The following is a 15,705-nucleotide window of genomic DNA, read 5'->3' as shown; positions in this document are numbered from 1 at the left end:
AGAAGCTGCTGATGAAGGAAGAGGACAGTCCACTCCCTGGGGCCTCCAGAGCAGCATGGGCAAGTGCCTCACCTTCCCCCAAAAGGCAGGTGATAACACTAGCCCACCGACTCTCTCTGCCCCCTGCAGAAACAGGGGTGAGCCCCAGCACCCAGTTTTGCTGGAGAAGAGCAGTCCCATTTTCTCCCATATAACCACAATTGTCCCCCTGCAGTACCATATGAACCCAGCCAGGTTAGGTCCACCTGCTAGGAAAAATAAAAATAAAAAAAAAAAAATCACTGAGCAATACAGAAAAGATCATCTTTAATTTATGAAATGAAGAATCATTCTCAAACTTGGTTAGAAGTCGCACAAATAACTTATGATTGAACCATCAAGAGCTACAGAACCCTTGTGGCAGGAACGTCTTGGTCCAAGGCAGAAGGCAGCCATGTCCTGAGGCAAGATGGCAGGTTTGTGGGCTGAGACCCCAGAGGGACCCTGGCACTAAAAGATCAGCACAGCCCTAAGCACATAGCAGCCTTCAAATGCTGCCTGCACCCCCCTCCTCTTCCCACAGGCATGCAGAGGCAGAGCTCTGCTTGGCACATCTCTTCTGCCTGCCCCCGGATACATCGCAGAGATTAAGACACTCCCTCAGCTCGGGGATCCATTTGGTGACGACCTGCCCCGTCTGCTCCTAGCCAGAACCAGGGAGACCAAACCACCTGCTCTCCTCCTTGGCTCCATGGCTCAGCAGCCAGATGAGACGATCAAACTCTGGGGCACTGTTTCAAGTGGAGAGGAACTGAGGTGTCTGTCTCCCCACAAAGGTAAAATCTCAACCCTGTGACTGCCCAGCATGGTGTCAGACAGGCTCCTAAGAGGAATCAAAGGCACAAAAGCAAGACCTGGTGTCTCCTCCAGGCTGTGCTCTCCCACTGCAAGAGGGGAAGGTGCCAGGCTGCCTCACTGGGTCACCAGGGACTGCCCTGAGCAGGGAGGCACTTCCACTGGCTCCCTTAGGGGTTGGTTCCCTGACCTCGGCCCCACAGCCCCAGCCAGCATGGGAGGGGGCTCACGGCACAGCTGTGTGACAGCGCTGACTGCAAGGGGCTGTGGAGGGGAGAGAAGGGATAAACACAGGCAACAGGATGCCAGATGAGATGTTTCAGCTCAAGGCTCTGAGCCCAGTTCAAGCTCAGCACCTTTCCCAGCCCAGCAACTCCCACTGCAAGGCCACGGAGGAGGGAGCCTTACCGTAAAACAAGCAGAGTTGGCAGACCCTGGCTGTGCGGGATATTGTCCTGGGAATAAGAAATGCCAAAGAGCGGATTTGGTCCAAGAACCGCAGCACTGTATGTGGGAGGTGGTGTACCAACTACTGGGAGAGGCCTTCAGGGTCCTCTCATCCTTGCTCCTGCTGTCTTGCAATTGCCCCCTCCGTCACTTGGTCCCTCAGGAGCCTCCCACTCCACTTCCCAAAGCTGCAGGGCTCTGGCAAGGAAGGAGTCCCTGTGTGGTCCCCTCCTGCTCAGCCAGAGGCTGTGGTTCCCCAGGGCAGAGGACTGCACTGGGGATGTGTCTGTCTAGCACACACTGCAACCCAGCACCTTCCCCCTGGCATGGGCAGCCCTCTGCTCCGTAGGACAGGCTAGGATAAAATGTTCTCGCTCCTGTGGCCAAGTCATCTATCCCAGGCCCCTCACATGCTGAACATCTCTGCCTTCCCCAGCGACCACCTCCTGGAATGAGTAAACATTGGCATTACAGCATTTCACAGTTGAACCGTAAACATCAGGGTTTCTCAGCCCACCATTCCTGCGCTTAGCCTGCAGTCCTGCACTAGCCTGGAACCAGCAACACCCCAGGGGCTCAGGCACCCCTAGATCATTTTGACCTCTGGTGCTCGGCCTTGCGTCAGGCTTTGGCGCTGAGCTTTCACCATCTGCAGACGCTTCCCATGCAAGCTGAACTGCGACCAGCTGAGGAGCTGCAGCACTGCGCACGTGATGGGTACAAAGACGAGGAGGTAAAAGCAGCCCTGGCGAAGAGTTGGCTCCAAAGCTGCGGCAGACTCCAGCTTCGGCTGGGCACTCACCACATTGCTCAAGGGGTTGCGCTGGAAGATGTCGTAGCCTGGTGTCAGAGAATCATTTGTGAGAGGGGACAGTGGGGATGGACCCTTGCCCATTCTCTCTGAGTGACTAGCCTTCGAGATGCAGAGACCAGGCACAGCTTAGCAACTAGAAGAACCCTCTGCACCCACCCAGGGCACAGGACACAGTGGAGGACACTGAACTAACAGGTCTGCCCTCTCCTGCCCCGCTGCTTTCCCCAGGAGCGTCCTTACCTGTGTATGCACAGAGCAGCCAGGTGCCGATAAGGGGAGCGAAGGTCTGGCCTGGCTTGGTGACCAGAGCCACCATCCCAAAGAGAAGCGCTGAGGCTGCCTGCTTCCTACGGTTCAGGACTAGATCCTCATCCACCAAGTCAGTCACCACCAGGTTGAGCAACTTACAGGTCCCTTCTGTGAACACCCGGTTGCTGCAGAACAACAGGCAAAGCACTGAATAGGGGCATCAAGAAATGACTGGAGTAGGTGAGAGATCAGAGAAAATAGAGAGAGGGTGAAAAAGGTTCCCCTGCACTTAAAAGTAAGAATTTCAGAAGCCCTGGTTACAGGAGGGGAACACTGCTAGCAGTAAGCCTTGTGTACCCTACAGCAATGCCTTGGATCAGTCCTGACCTGCTACACAGACAGGCCTGGGGACAGGACATGCTGGGCCAGTGGCCAACAGGCAGCTGCAGCACACACTGAGGGCTATCACCCCAGGCAGGCTGCAGAGGAGGAGAGGAGCTCAGCTCAGCAGCTGGGTGAGGCTGCTGCAGGCTGCCACTAGCTCTGCCGGATCTGCGTCCTCCTGAACATTGCTGCCTCCCTCACTCTGCTGCAGACACAGCCAGCAGATTCTGCAGTGACCAGCACCATGCTCAGGTGCTGTCAGAGCTGGGAGCCACATGACTTCTGTGGGACCCTGGCTACTGTTCCCTGTCTCCCACTCCTCTCCATAAAACAGAGACAAGTCATTTCCCTTCCCATGTGGCAGAGGAAGCAAGTGCTGCCCACCTACCTGGCAATGAAGATGCAGAGCAGATACACCTGATCAGGTCCTGCCAGGAGCATGACAACGCTGAGAGCCAGCTTCAGGAAGAAGAGTCCTCGTACCACAGCGTAAACTCCACAGCGGCGGCAGAGGGACAGGAAGTAGAGGTTGTTGAGATGGGGGGCAATGTAGGAAACACCTGAGCAGAGACAGAGGCAGAATAGCTTGAGGGAGTTTCAGTATCTACCATGCCCCCAGGACCAATACTGAGAGAGAACAAGGCTGGCTAGCACCAGCAGGGTTGTAGGACACAGTACAGAATAGCCCCCATGCACATACAGAAGGCTGCAGCAGATTTACTTGGTGGCTTTGTGGCACAGCACACACTTCCTACAGAGGGAGGCTTCTTCCATCAACCTCATGGGCAGGAAAGAAGAAAGGACTTGCCAAGTGTCAAGCAGGGGCTGGGACTCAGCCCTGGAGCAGAAATGAGAGGGACAGGACAGCATGACCAGACCTGGCCCACACAAAACCCTCCCAGGATAACTCTAGGACCACTGCCCACATATCTGTGGCAGCCTAGAAATGGCCCATATGCCACAGAGAGAAAGGGATTAAATTCAGCGCTGTGTTCCCTGCTGCATCCTGGGGACACTATCTGCAGCCACTAATGCTCAGAGCAATACCTCTGTGAAGTCTAGGCCAGAGTCCAGCACATTGGGCTTGTCATCACTAGAAAAGGCTCCAAGTTACTTCTGTGCCCAGGAAGGACGACTCAGAGGTCCCAGGGAAGCATGTGGAGTATGTGCATGTGTGAATCTTACAGCCCAGAGACCAGCATGTGAGCACACCTCTCCCCAGATGGAGTTTGGGAAGAGTGAATCCAGACCCAAACCAGGTCCTAATCTAGCTGCTCCCTCCAGTCCCACCTGAGACTCACCAAGCAGGAAGGATCCAGTAGAGACAGAGATCTGGTCTGACAGCAGGTGCTCCAGGAACAGAGGGAAGAAGTTGCTGTTAAAGTGGCAGTGAAAAACCTGTGAAGGCAGCATGCAGACGAGCTGGTCAGCAAGAGCAGCAGTAAGAGAGAACAGAAAAAGCAAACAGCCCTTTGGCCTCTGTTATCCTAGGAGCCCTGTGCTAAGGGATCATGCAGGGTGGGCCTGGAGTACTTCAGCAGAGCAAGAGCTCAGCTGTGGATTTTACAACACTGTAGGCTGAGACTGCAAAGCTGCAATGCCACCAGCCATGCCCACTGCGTACCTGGGGTCAGTACCACTTCCCAGCTGCCGAGGTATGGCTTGCAGGGCACTTGCTCAGCACACAGCACTGCTGGGGCAGGCACGGCAAGGAGGTGACAGCAGTGACAAGGGTTTGGGGGAGGCAGTGGTACAGCAGAAGGGAGGAGGCAGCTCTCAGGAGGACAAGGATAAAGGCAGCATTGAGGCTTGAACACAAATATGCAGACCAGCATCAAGAGCCTGCCTGAGGGGAACCAAGGGATCCCCAGGGAGACAGGAGCTGTGATTGCAGCACACAAAGCTGGGCAGGCTGCCAGCATTTGGTAGTAATCACTGAAGAGGATGAAGAACAGAAATGGCAAGATCCAGCTGGACAGTGAGAACAGTGATGTGAGCCTCAGAAAAGCAGAAAGGAGAAGGAGACCGTGCTGACAGCCACACCAGCAAACTGTACTCCTGAACTCTTCCCCACCATGAGCCAGGCCTTGTGCTTCTGCACCCCAGATGGGCTGCACAGCACTCAGCCAGCCCCCGTAATCCAGCCTACACTGTGGAGAGAGGAAGGAGCACCCCACAGCTTGCTCAGGAAGTATTCCTGGGTCACAGGCAGGGAGAGTGGCTACCAGCTGCCAAATCATCCAGCATGTGCAGGAGGCTCCAAGAGCAAGTGGGTGCTGGAAACACCTCTGCCCCTCTTGGTGAACTCACATACTGCTGAATGACCACCTCAAACAGCCAGAGCCAGCGTTCATCCTCTGAATCACAACATGCCACTGCTGCACCTACCTGGACAAGGTTCATGCAGACAAACCAAAGGAAGTTGCGATGCCGGGAGAGCTGCTGGAGATACTCTGCCAGGGTGATCCTTTTCTCCTGGGGGACAGAGAGTTTCTCAATGTACAGCCTAAAGGGAGAGAAGGAAAAAAAACCAAACAACTGTAAATCCCTCACACCAAGCAGGGGAGAGCCCCCAGCTCTCCCTGTGTAGATGCAGAGCCATATCTCCTACCCCAACCATCCCTGTCCCTAGACCAAATCAAAACAGTAGTCTACAACATTTGCTTAATGCTAGCAAGAACCACAAGCAACAGGTCTCCCAAAGAACCTTTGTTTCAGATTTCTGTCCATAAATGCATTCTCCTCCTACTAGCCATTCTACTATGCATACACTCCTCTTCCAGATCCCTGCGGTTAGCCTACCTGGCAGATCTCATCAGGATCTGCTGCATTACTACAGCATAACGCTGGCAGCTCATAACAAGGGATGACAAGTGAGACAGCCCAAGGAAAAGCAAGGGAGCTGAACAGGGAAAACCAGCTGCAATGTGGCCTACCAACAGCCCAGCCACTATCAGGTAGCTAAAGCAAGCAAAAGGGTAAGAGACATTCGCTTGTCCAACTCCATCGGAAATGGGCAGCAAGGTGGTCTCATGCTCAAGCAGGAATGCTTTCATGATAAGCTGCTTCTGACATTTTGCCACTCACAGGCCTCACTGGGTGCTCTAGATATTAACTCATGTCATGTTCCAAACACTGGATGGCCATACAGCAGGTCAGGGCTCTGCCTCCAGTTTGGGCCAGGGGTGTCACGAGATAGTTTTGTCCTATTTTCAGAGGGCCTTAGGAGCCAGTGTAACAGAGGTGATTCTGAAAACTGTATCAACAGACAAGAACCATAGATGATTAACAAAAGTTTGCCTTGTCTTGGATCTTTCCACACATTTAGTTTGCTGCAGTGCATAACAGAATGCTACAGATCTATGCCAGGCCTTCGTCCCTGCTGCAGAATTCGTGACACTTACTCTTTTAGGGTTGATTCTTGGTCCCATTTTGCTTTCCCATCAGCCTCAAACCGCTGGCGGAGCAGCTGTGTGGACAGAGTAAAACCAACGATGGAGCAGAGGGCCAGCACGACGCAAAATATGCGAAAGGAAAAGAAGTCCTCTTTGTTCCACACTGCATAGGACATGAAGACAGAGAGGGAGCCTATGGCACTGAAGAGGGAGCAGTAGAAGTTGAGGCTAGTCCTGTCTTTTGCTGAAACAGCCAGATCTGCGAGTAAGGCGTTGTGATGGAGGTCGACCATGGTGAGAAAGCTGTCATACATGCAAAGGCAAAGAAGGAACTGCAAACCAGGATGAGCCCAGGCAACCCAGAAAGCCAGGAAAGAGATGGCAAAGAGGGGACCATTGTGGCTTAGCGCTCTGAGCCTCTTCAGAACTACTTCTGGGGAAGAAATCTCTGCTCCTGGCCTGCAACAGAAGACAAAAACTTTAGACACCTGGACAAAACCCTGCATGACCATGTATTCTCCCTCCCCAAGGAAGGTGTGTAAGTGGCATAGACACAAATACAGCTTTTGCTTATGTAACAAGCACTCACATCAGATACCTTCTCAGCTAATCACTGAAAATATGGGTTTAAGAAGGCCAAAAAGCATGAAGGGATTTTTTTTTTCCTCCAGAGAAAGTCTCTTCCTGATAGCACTGCACTATTTGCGCTTTGCACAATATAAATTTTGTTTCAATGAGCACTTGAAGTTTTTACTAGTTGCAGGAAGCCACACCACAATTTTCATTACGAGCCTGATATAAACACATGAGAAATGCTAATGGCCAACAGTGATCCATGATCCAGGGAGTTTGGTCAGAGGCATTCCAGGTGGAAATAATTGTCCTTTTCCTCCTTGTCTCCCAAACCATGTACAGACATTCTCCAACACCCCACTAAGGGGCTTGTTCATATAGCAGGAGCTTGACATTTTAGACGCCTGTATTTTAGGTTCTGTACCACCTGTGATTGTTAAGGGTTAGGGTCACATCTACCCAATAGGTGTGTGACTTCCTCTATACAGCCAGGTACTAAAATAACATGCAAAGAGCACTGAACTTCAAAGATGCCAAGAAAAGGAGGTATTTAAGAGTTCCATGTCCCAGAAACCATTCCCACACCATCATTTTAAAGCTGCTAATTTCACATCATCTCCCCCAGAGACTAAACAACTTCCCAGACTCTGCTGGAAGTTGAACTTAACTTACTGCTGTGTGCTAAGGAACACTCGGTCACTGAGCCAGCCAAACAGAGGGTCATTGAGGCTGTTCCAGATCAGAAACACTGTCTAGGAAAGAAAACAGTACAGTGAAACCAAAGGACAGCTCCTGCAAAGTCACAGTTCTGTTATTGAAGCAAGCAGTGCTGAACTGGCACGGTGAACAACCAGCAGGAACCATCCAGCACACCTTCCCTGCCCCCCCACCACCGTACGATTCCCCTGTCCAGGGCAACCGCCAGATTAACACAGCGAGGCCAGTTTTGCCTGCTTGTGAAACACCCTGATGTTCCCAGCAGAAAGGCAGTCTTAACAACAAAGTCTTTGGGTTTTCTATCCCAGCTTGTTCTATCTTTATATAAGTGGGAAAAACTGAAAAGCCCAAGTTAGCACTCAGAAGGCTCCCTTGCTCCCTCTCCAAAGGGGAACACTGCTATTACAGCTAACGTTCTTCACAGTTCTAGCAAGGAGCAGTCTTGGTTTCAGAATTTCTTACTTATGAGGGCAGAAGCCTATGGAAAAGACTAACCTCTCCTATCCAAAAGGACAGTTTATCAATCTTGTAAACAGAGACAAAGGTGTCCACGTAGTACAGGAGGAATACGTTGTGCAAAATGGAAACAAACAGCGACAGGGACCCGTAGATCACCGCAGTGGGCAAATGAAAAAGACAAGCCAACAGTCGCAACCCCATGTTGGTGCAGGCAGCTTTCAGCTCCCTCGATCACCTCCATTTCAAATGGGATGTCTTCTCCCAACACCTGCTATATTTTTCTTGGGGCCAATCCATTGTTGCTCCTGCAGGAGAGGGGTGGGGGGGGGGGAGAAAAAAAGGAAACCAAGTTCAATTTCTTAAATGAACTAAAAGTTGTATCAAATTAATCGGTAAATCTTTGTCTGCAGAGATCAGAATTCATATTGCTTTGAGGAACTGTTCAAAAGTGGATTGGAGCGGATTTAAGAGACTAAAAGCTGTCTGCTGCACTAAAGCTGTTTCATTAAGCTGAGGCCAGGCTGCGGGCTCCCGGGGTACAACTGTCTCCTCGGGAGCAGGCTGCCCTGTCCTTTACCCTGTAATGTTCTTTGTTATCCAGCAAGTAGCCGATTAGCTCTTTCCAGCTCTTTAAAGGCAAGGTCACAGGAGGAATCAAGCTAGATAGCTGCAAATAACAAAGCAGCCTTCAGAAAACACATGTAGTCACTGACATTTTTAGGTACCCGTGTAAATTTTTAGCCAAATAAAAATGACAACAGCTGTGATGTAATCTCACACACACACACACACTGCTTTCCTCAGGCAGTTGCAGCTGACTGCACCTGGGCTGGCTCAGACAGGAGTTATTTATGGCAAGCAGTGTTGCTGCTTTGTGACATGAAGCGACATGACCAGAACATGATGGCATGCAGCAGACGTGCTGCCATCATGCGATAAAGGCAACCAGAAGTTGCTTAGCAGCTGTCCCACTCTTCTTAGAGTGGCCTGAATTTTAGGATCAGTGTCTGAAATAAAGATGGTTTGGCTGGATGGCAATATATATGGAAATAAAATAAGTGGAAACAGCAGCCTTATACCAGAACAAGTTGCTGTATGTTCACAAGGGGCTGAGGTGTGAGGGGAGGGCTCCTAACACCAGCACTGACTGGAGCTCACAGCCAGGAGGTGGGACCATGCTCAAGTTGCTACAGTCCAGCGGCAAAACACAAGGCACCTCTTCAGAGGCACTTGTGTATCTGGTGAGATGTTAAGGGTTCTTAAATCAGTGTAAGTCCACTTCTCCAGCTTGTGCCATCATAAGAAGCCCTGTTGACAGCATTTGCATGATGGGTGAGAAGGTCGCTATCTTAACACTGTCAAAAGCAAGATAAAGGGCTGGAAGTCACTCCTGTTTCAGCCCTCCAGGGTCCGCACTCACCCAACTCAAGCGTGTTGTGGGAACTTCACAATGCAGGATAAGAAGGAGCACATCAGAAACAGGAAACTACGCACCAAGCCAGCCTTCTTGGGCTTGCAACATCAGCTGCAGCAAGTCCAAGCAGAAGATCAAGGGGAAGAATAAACGGCTGGGTATGAAACCTGATGAAATGCCAGTCCCATTCAGCGTTTCCCAGAAGCCATGAGTCTGACCACTTCTAGGCAAGATTAGAAAAGCAAAAATAACCATCCGCTCCGCCTAGCCCAAGGAATTCCTCATAACTAGTTCAGAAAGAGCAGGAACAGCATTTGTTCCAATCAATTACATCACTAGATTGAAACTGCACATCGGCTCCACTCCCAGCCAAAGCGCTAGACCTCAACTGGATCCAACTGCAGAGCCCTTGTGGAGCTGAGCCACCATTCTGCATCCCCGCCATGCCAAAACCCACAGCCAGATAAAAGGAAGACACTGCTTGGAGGGGAATTCAGCCAGACAATGAACTTTTATAGGTGTAATTAAAGACAGACAAGCCTCAAGGGGAAATTGCATTTTGTATGGTCATGAATTGAAAAGGAATCAAGAATTTGTGATGTGTAAAGATAAAGGTTAAGAAGAAGGGAGAGCTAAGCCAACTGACCCACGCACCGATGAGTCCTCCGTCTCTCACCAAGAGCCTTCTGTGGAAGACTGGCTCAAGGGCAGATGAAGCCACCAGAGTGCTGGGCACCCTCATGAATGGGATGGAGAACAAGCAGACAGCATCATTTTGCATTGTATGAAACACCAGTGTATCCAGACCTTGACCACTGCATGCACATCTAACCTCACTACAAACTTCCTGAGACACAGAGATGAGGGAGATCAAAGAAGGGCAACTAAAGCAATCAAGGGACTGAAGCAGCTGCCTGCTGAGGAAAGACTAAACAGCTGGGACTCTTCAGGCAGACAGGAAAGGCTGAAGGGGAACATGATCAAGGTTTACAGTCCCATGCACAGTGGATAAGGTGAAGGTGAAACTGTTGTGTGCCAGGACACAAGAATCAGGAGTGCTCACTGTAACTAGCAGGAAATTGGTTTAAAGCACATGAAAATATTTCTTTACCTGGCACATAGCAAACACCTGACACTTTCTGCCAAAGGAGGTTGCCAATGTGGGCAGCAGGTTCAAAGGATTAGACAAATTCATGGAAAACAGCTGTACACAAACAGCTACTAAAGGGAACAGGCAGGGAAATCCACTCTAGCATCCCTAATCCAAAGGCTATGCAAGCTGGGGGTGGACAAGTAGAAAGGCTGCTGACAGTGGCCAGGCTCACGTGCTCTACCCCTAAATAACATCTCCTGCTGCCACTGCGGGGCAGAATATGGGGCAACACAGACCAGCAGTCTGACACACTAGGGCAATTCTTAACCTGGACTTGACTTTGCTATACAAAGCCTGTTTGAAAGCAAAGCCCGCTCTAGGCTCGGACTTTAGCACTGTGCTTTACACGTGTACCCATCCAAATGATGCTTCACTAAGCACATGTTGCACAAACCACAGCTGCTGAAGTTTCCAGAGACACCTCATTTTGTCAGTTATATGCTACAGCACTGTTTAAAGAAGGTGACGTTCCACTTCCTCTCCTTCTCCTCCCTCATCACTCCCTCACAGATGTGCAACCTCCCCAGCCAGCTGACATTTGTAAGTGATTTCACTTTGTTAGGATAGTTGTTAGGTATTTTTAGATATACTTTTTCCCTCCCCATCTGCAAATGTGCAGATGAAAAGAAACAAATCATAATTGTCTGTAAAAAGTAGATTTTGCTTCTACATCCAAAGTACTGCATTATTTAAGCTTGCCACACTGGTATTTTCATAACCTTTTCCTTGGGATGGAGAATTACTCATGGAGTATGTCAAAACTTTTCAACATTAGACTTCAAGTAGTAATGGGAAAAGGAGCTGCAGGAGGGAATAGCTATCATTCACGCTGAACTTCTAACGCACAGTCATAAAGCAACAAGCTCATAAATTAGAAAGCAACTAGGCTTTATTTCAGAAGCTTCCACCTCTGCATCTGACATCTGGCATCGCTCCTGTCAGTGACGTTTACAGATCTTATCTTTTTCAGAAGGATGTTTGAGTACTGGCTACCAGGAAAGCATTGCTTTTGTTTGAGAGTGCTAGCGTACAGCAGCTGGAAACACACCACAGTTTGGGCCTCGCACATCTGCTCTAACTTCCTAGCCAGCTCACAGCTGGATTCACAAGTCATTGTGTCCCATGGCGATTCAGCAACCCTGTGGCCTTACAACAAGACTGAACACCAGCCTTCCACAGCTGAAGTCAGTTGTACTGAGTTGGCAGCAGAGCCTTATATGTGAAACTTGGCCCAAGCCAGTCTTCTAAGCAGGACCAGATGAGTCCTATATGCTGAAGTTGCCACTCAGGAGCCTGAAATAGTTATTTGCAGACCTGACCGCAGTAACAGGATGACTCTCCCATTCATTCTCCACTATGTAGGTAATGCAGGCTGGAATATCCCAAATAATACTTCAGGATATGTCTGTGCTTGCTCCAGCCATCACTACACTGCCTCTGCTGCATATTCTGGATTCTGGGTGGCTTATTAGCTAAAGCAGAGGGCCAGGCAACTATACCAGCCTGGTGTCTCTGCATCCACTACCCAATAAATCCACCAGCTGGATAAGACACTCAAAAGGCGACCCTATTTCTAGACATTCGTCATATCTAGACAGGACTGGGCTGCTGGCGGTCCAGCCTCATCCACAGGGAGGCCAGGCTGGAGCTGCGCCTGTGAAAGAGCTGCTGCTCTGTGACCCGTCCCAGCACAGCACCTGGTGCTGGGCATGCCAATTCCTCCCAGACCCTGTAAGTGACATTCTCAGCCAGAGGAAACGGTCATGGATGTCGTCTTCTGGTCAGGCTTATCTGTCAGTGACAAGTCTGTTTTGTTAGCACAGACCAGCTTCTGCACACTCCTTCCCACCCTACACATGGTACCCCAGGAGGCCTCCAAAGCACAGACACCTCAGTGGGTCCTCATCCCATGGAGCTACTTAGGTTCTGGCAGGACTCTGTTTAGTAAGCAGGAAAATCCCTCTACAGAGCTATTTCACTAACTTAACAGTACTGAAAGAGCCTCCACTTAAACAAAAAAAAAGTCTCAAAATCCTATTCCTATCCCAGGAAAGCTCCTATCCACTCACACACTCCACAAAATTTAGGCTCCTCTGACCAAACTTTGATCACATGCACCCTCTGAGAGGTGGATATCTCTCCAAGACTCTCAGTTGCTCCATTGTACTACTTCTGAAGTCCTAACACCATCTTTCCTCAGATAATCCACTTGCTAACAGAGAGTCTCAAGGGAACACTAAACACAGTCCTATGCGAAACATTAACCAACTCCCCAACAACAGATTACCAGCAGCCTGGTATCTGAACAGTAAAGCAATGAAGCCTTTGAAAACCTGGTACCACCTGGGTCAGGCAAGGAAACGTGCCACTTCGAAGAGGCTACGAGGGTGTTTCCCAGTACCGTTTACTAATTCAACAATCACAGATGCCTCCATATTATCAGACGTTTGGTAACACCCTTCTTATTACGGGCAATCACATGCTTCCATCAGATGCTGCCGTCAATCCTGCAGAGTTTACACATGTAAACAGAACTGCCACACAGATGACAATTAACATCTTGAACCAGCTGGTAGTTTCTGTGGAACTGTGTTCCAGCAGAGCAATCTCGTTAAATCAGATCTCATTCCCTAATGAGATTACAAGGTTCGTTAATAGAGGTAACCAGGTAGATCTCATAGTCTTGGAACCTGGTAAGGCATTTAACTTAACAGCACATGGCATCCCTTTTCTACACAATTCATTGTTTTACAGTGTAAGGAAAGTTAGATGCGTTAAAAACTGGTTCCCCATAATGTTACTGTCAATATAAGCTCTAATCCTGTAATGGACTTCATAGCACTGGTATGGGAACCATTGCCAGGTAACTCTGGCCTCACATTACAGGTTTGGAAGTAAATATGAAACCCTTACTGAAAACAACTCCCAAAAGTGGAATCACAGAAGCTATAACAGGGGATTACTACACAGATAGAGCCTGTTCCTGTCAAGACTCAATAGGAAACACAAGGTGAGAGGCTCTTTTTAACACTCTGCCCAAGCAGCAGCAACTAGGAGTTTCTGCTACACTGTCTCCATCTTTAAGTCAGTGAGACCTTTCACCTGTGCAAACCTTTCACAGCCACAGTCACCCCCCTAACACCCTGACTTTGGCCACCAGCCACGGACCACTAACTGAAGGGCTGATACAAGCCCAGCTGCCGAGGCCACCAGAGATCTCCGTAGCATTTAGGCCTGAAAAACACAGCCCTAGGTCACCAACTACAGTAGCTGACACCCTGCACGAGGGAAAGGAACGCAGGGAGCCAGGCAATGCCTGCGAAGCAAGGCCAGAGACAGGGACACTGCTTCTTTGGCCACCCAGAGGACGAGCCCAAGCAGTGGTGCTTGCTGCCATCACCCCAGAGCCATCCAGCCCCCCGTCCCACTGTGCTGAGGGGAGGCCTAGCAGCTCTGCGAGAGGAAGTGGTGGCCGGGCAGGGGCACGGCCATCGTTTCAGGCTCCACGGAGGTGGAGGGCCCGTTTGAGGTTGCACTGTCAGGTGAGGGGAAGGCGTGACGGGGACACGATGGCCAGAGCCTCGCCCCACACTTCCAGGTAGGGTAGGGCAATGCCAGGGCCACCTCTCCTTGCCGGGACCCTGCGAGGGGGTGGGAGCCAGGCCCCGACCGGCTCCAGAGCGGGGCACAGACGGACCGAGGCTCCTGCCCGCGGGTACTGACAGCAAGGAGGAAGGGCACCCCCCGCACCCACGTGGGAGCGTCCAGAGTAACGGGGGGAGGCACACCCCAGAGCTCTACCAATGCAGGGAGGGGGAGACCCCCACCCCACGGGCCGCCCAACGGCGGGAGGGGGGATTCCCCACCCCACCCGGACTGCCCCACTGCACTGGGGGGGGGGGTCTCCCCCACCCCACCTGGGCTGGTCCGCTATAGGCGGGGAGACAAACCCAGGCCGGCATCGGGGTGGGGGAGGCACCGCGCCGTACCCCTCCCCACAGCCATCCCCTCAGCGCCTCCTACCTGCGTCCGTTACCGGTGCTGCCCCCGCCGTTCCGCCGCCGAACCGCACGCCCGCGCATGCGCGCCTGGCGGCCTCTCGACCCCCGCCCCGCCCCGCTCCGGCCCGAGGCCATCTTGCGTCCTGGCAAGTGAAGCCGGCCCCCCTCCCAGCCGCCATCTCGCGTGAGGTCACCTCGCCGGCAAGCGGCTGAAAGCCGCGCCCGCTGCTTTGGCCGCCTACATTTGCATTAGCCCCGCCCCTCAGCGAGGGAGAGCCACAGCGGGGAAGGGCTCCCCGGGGCCTTTCTAGCCGGAGCGGGGGGGGGGGTGGGCGGCTCCTCTATGATCCTTCGGGCTCGCGCGGCGCCTGTCGCCATGGAAACGTTGCCGGGCCGGGCGGACCCGGCGGGGCGGGCAGGGGCCCTGCCACCAGCGCCAAGGGGGGCAGCGGAGGCGGAGTGGCCCTAGGCCTGGTCCCCTGGGGTGCCCTCCACTGGGCAGGCTGCCCTGGGGCCTTCCGCCCCTCTCCCCAGCATCACGGGGCTGGAGGAGAAACGGGGCTGGGAAGCACAAGATGCCTCCTGGTGAAGGCAGCTGGGCTCGTGGGGCCTTTTCACCTTAAGCGCCTCCAAAAAGCGTTGCGCCAAGCTGCGAAATGACAAAGTGGAAACAAAGCAACGAACGTGGCAGCTCAGGGGGCAGGTAGCCTTCCCTGTAACGCATCAAATGCCCTACTTGTCTCTGGTCTTAGTCATCAGCTACTTGCGCTTCTCTCCCAAGATCTGTTTACATTATGTCCCATATATTTCAGAAAATAGAGACTATCGTTGCCTTTTATTATTTAAGATCTCTCTTTGGAGATTTCTCTCAAAGAAGCAACTCCCATTTTTGGCATACACGTCACCTTCCACCTCTCACCACAACAGTTGCTCCTATCCAACTATTCACAAATTTCATCAGGGAAAATTGAGGCAAAAGCCAATTGCTATGTTCAGAAAAGTATCATTGCATCCTATTACTTCCCAACATGCTTGTGTATTAGACTTACTAGAGGCTTCCTGAACAGGTTATTTTTATAAATTTACAGAAGCCAGGCAATTAATTGCAGTCAACAGATTTTGTAATTAAAGAGTGATTTGTAGGTATTTAATTTCAGCTGTTGAGACTACCTGCAGCAAAGCAAGGCATTAAGCATCCTTGAGGAGCGTGCCCTGCTGCAGCAGTTGTGCTGAGCAATGATGAGCTGACCTTGCAGACCGAGCCA

At 51.3% G+C, this 15,705-nt stretch overlaps 1 protein-coding gene across 3 annotated transcripts; it reads right to left on the bottom strand.

Moving 5' to 3' along the window:
- Window positions 1-287: 287 nt before the first annotated feature.
- Window positions 288-14,510, bottom strand: MFSD13A (major facilitator superfamily domain containing 13A). 3 transcript variants are annotated; one of them, XM_075026267.1, is made up of 9 exons: window positions 14,463-14,510; window positions 7,909-8,177; window positions 7,369-7,448; window positions 6,133-6,582; window positions 5,117-5,234; window positions 4,030-4,126; window positions 3,117-3,288; window positions 2,336-2,529; window positions 288-2,121 (listed from the first exon to the last, which is right to left on the bottom strand). In XM_075026267.1, the coding sequence occupies exons 2-9, from the start codon at window positions 8,071-8,073 to the stop codon at window positions 1,868-1,870; spliced, it is 1,530 nt and encodes a 509-aa protein (XP_074882368.1). In that variant the 5' UTR covers window positions 8,074-8,177; window positions 14,463-14,510; the 3' UTR covers window positions 288-1,867. The 3 variants fall into 3 exon arrangements, with proteins under 3 accessions (XP_074882368.1, XP_074882369.1, XP_074882370.1); XM_075026268.1 differs by lacking the exon at window positions 14,463-14,510 and adding an exon at window positions 9,293-9,505; XM_075026269.1 differs by lacking the exon at window positions 6,133-6,582.
- Between the last annotated feature and the right edge of the window lie 1,195 nt (window positions 14,511-15,705).

The sequence above is a fragment of the Buteo buteo genome, chromosome 4 (genome assembly GCF_964188355.1).
Source record: "Buteo buteo chromosome 4, bButBut1.hap1.1, whole genome shotgun sequence".
NCBI classification, from domain to species: Eukaryota; Metazoa; Chordata; class Aves; order Accipitriformes; family Accipitridae; genus Buteo; species Buteo buteo.
The sequence above is the reverse complement of the archived record's forward strand: the minus strand, read 5'-3'. Positions and strand labels throughout refer to the sequence as shown.

Excerpts from the sequence above, each read along its gene's own strand:
- MFSD13A (XM_075026267.1), bottom strand. The coding sequence starts at position 8,073 with ATGGGGTTGCGACTGTTGGCTTGTCTTTTTCATTTGCCCACTGCGGTG. Across the intron at positions 6,583-7,368 it reads GTGTTCCTTAGCACACAGCA|GCCAGGAGCAGAGATTTCTT; the intron begins GTAAGTTAAGTT and ends CTTCTGTTGCAG. Across the intron at positions 4,127-5,116 it reads TCTGCATGAACCTTGTCCAG|GTTTTTCACTGCCACTTTAA; the intron begins GTAGGTGCAGCA and ends CTGCCTTCACAG.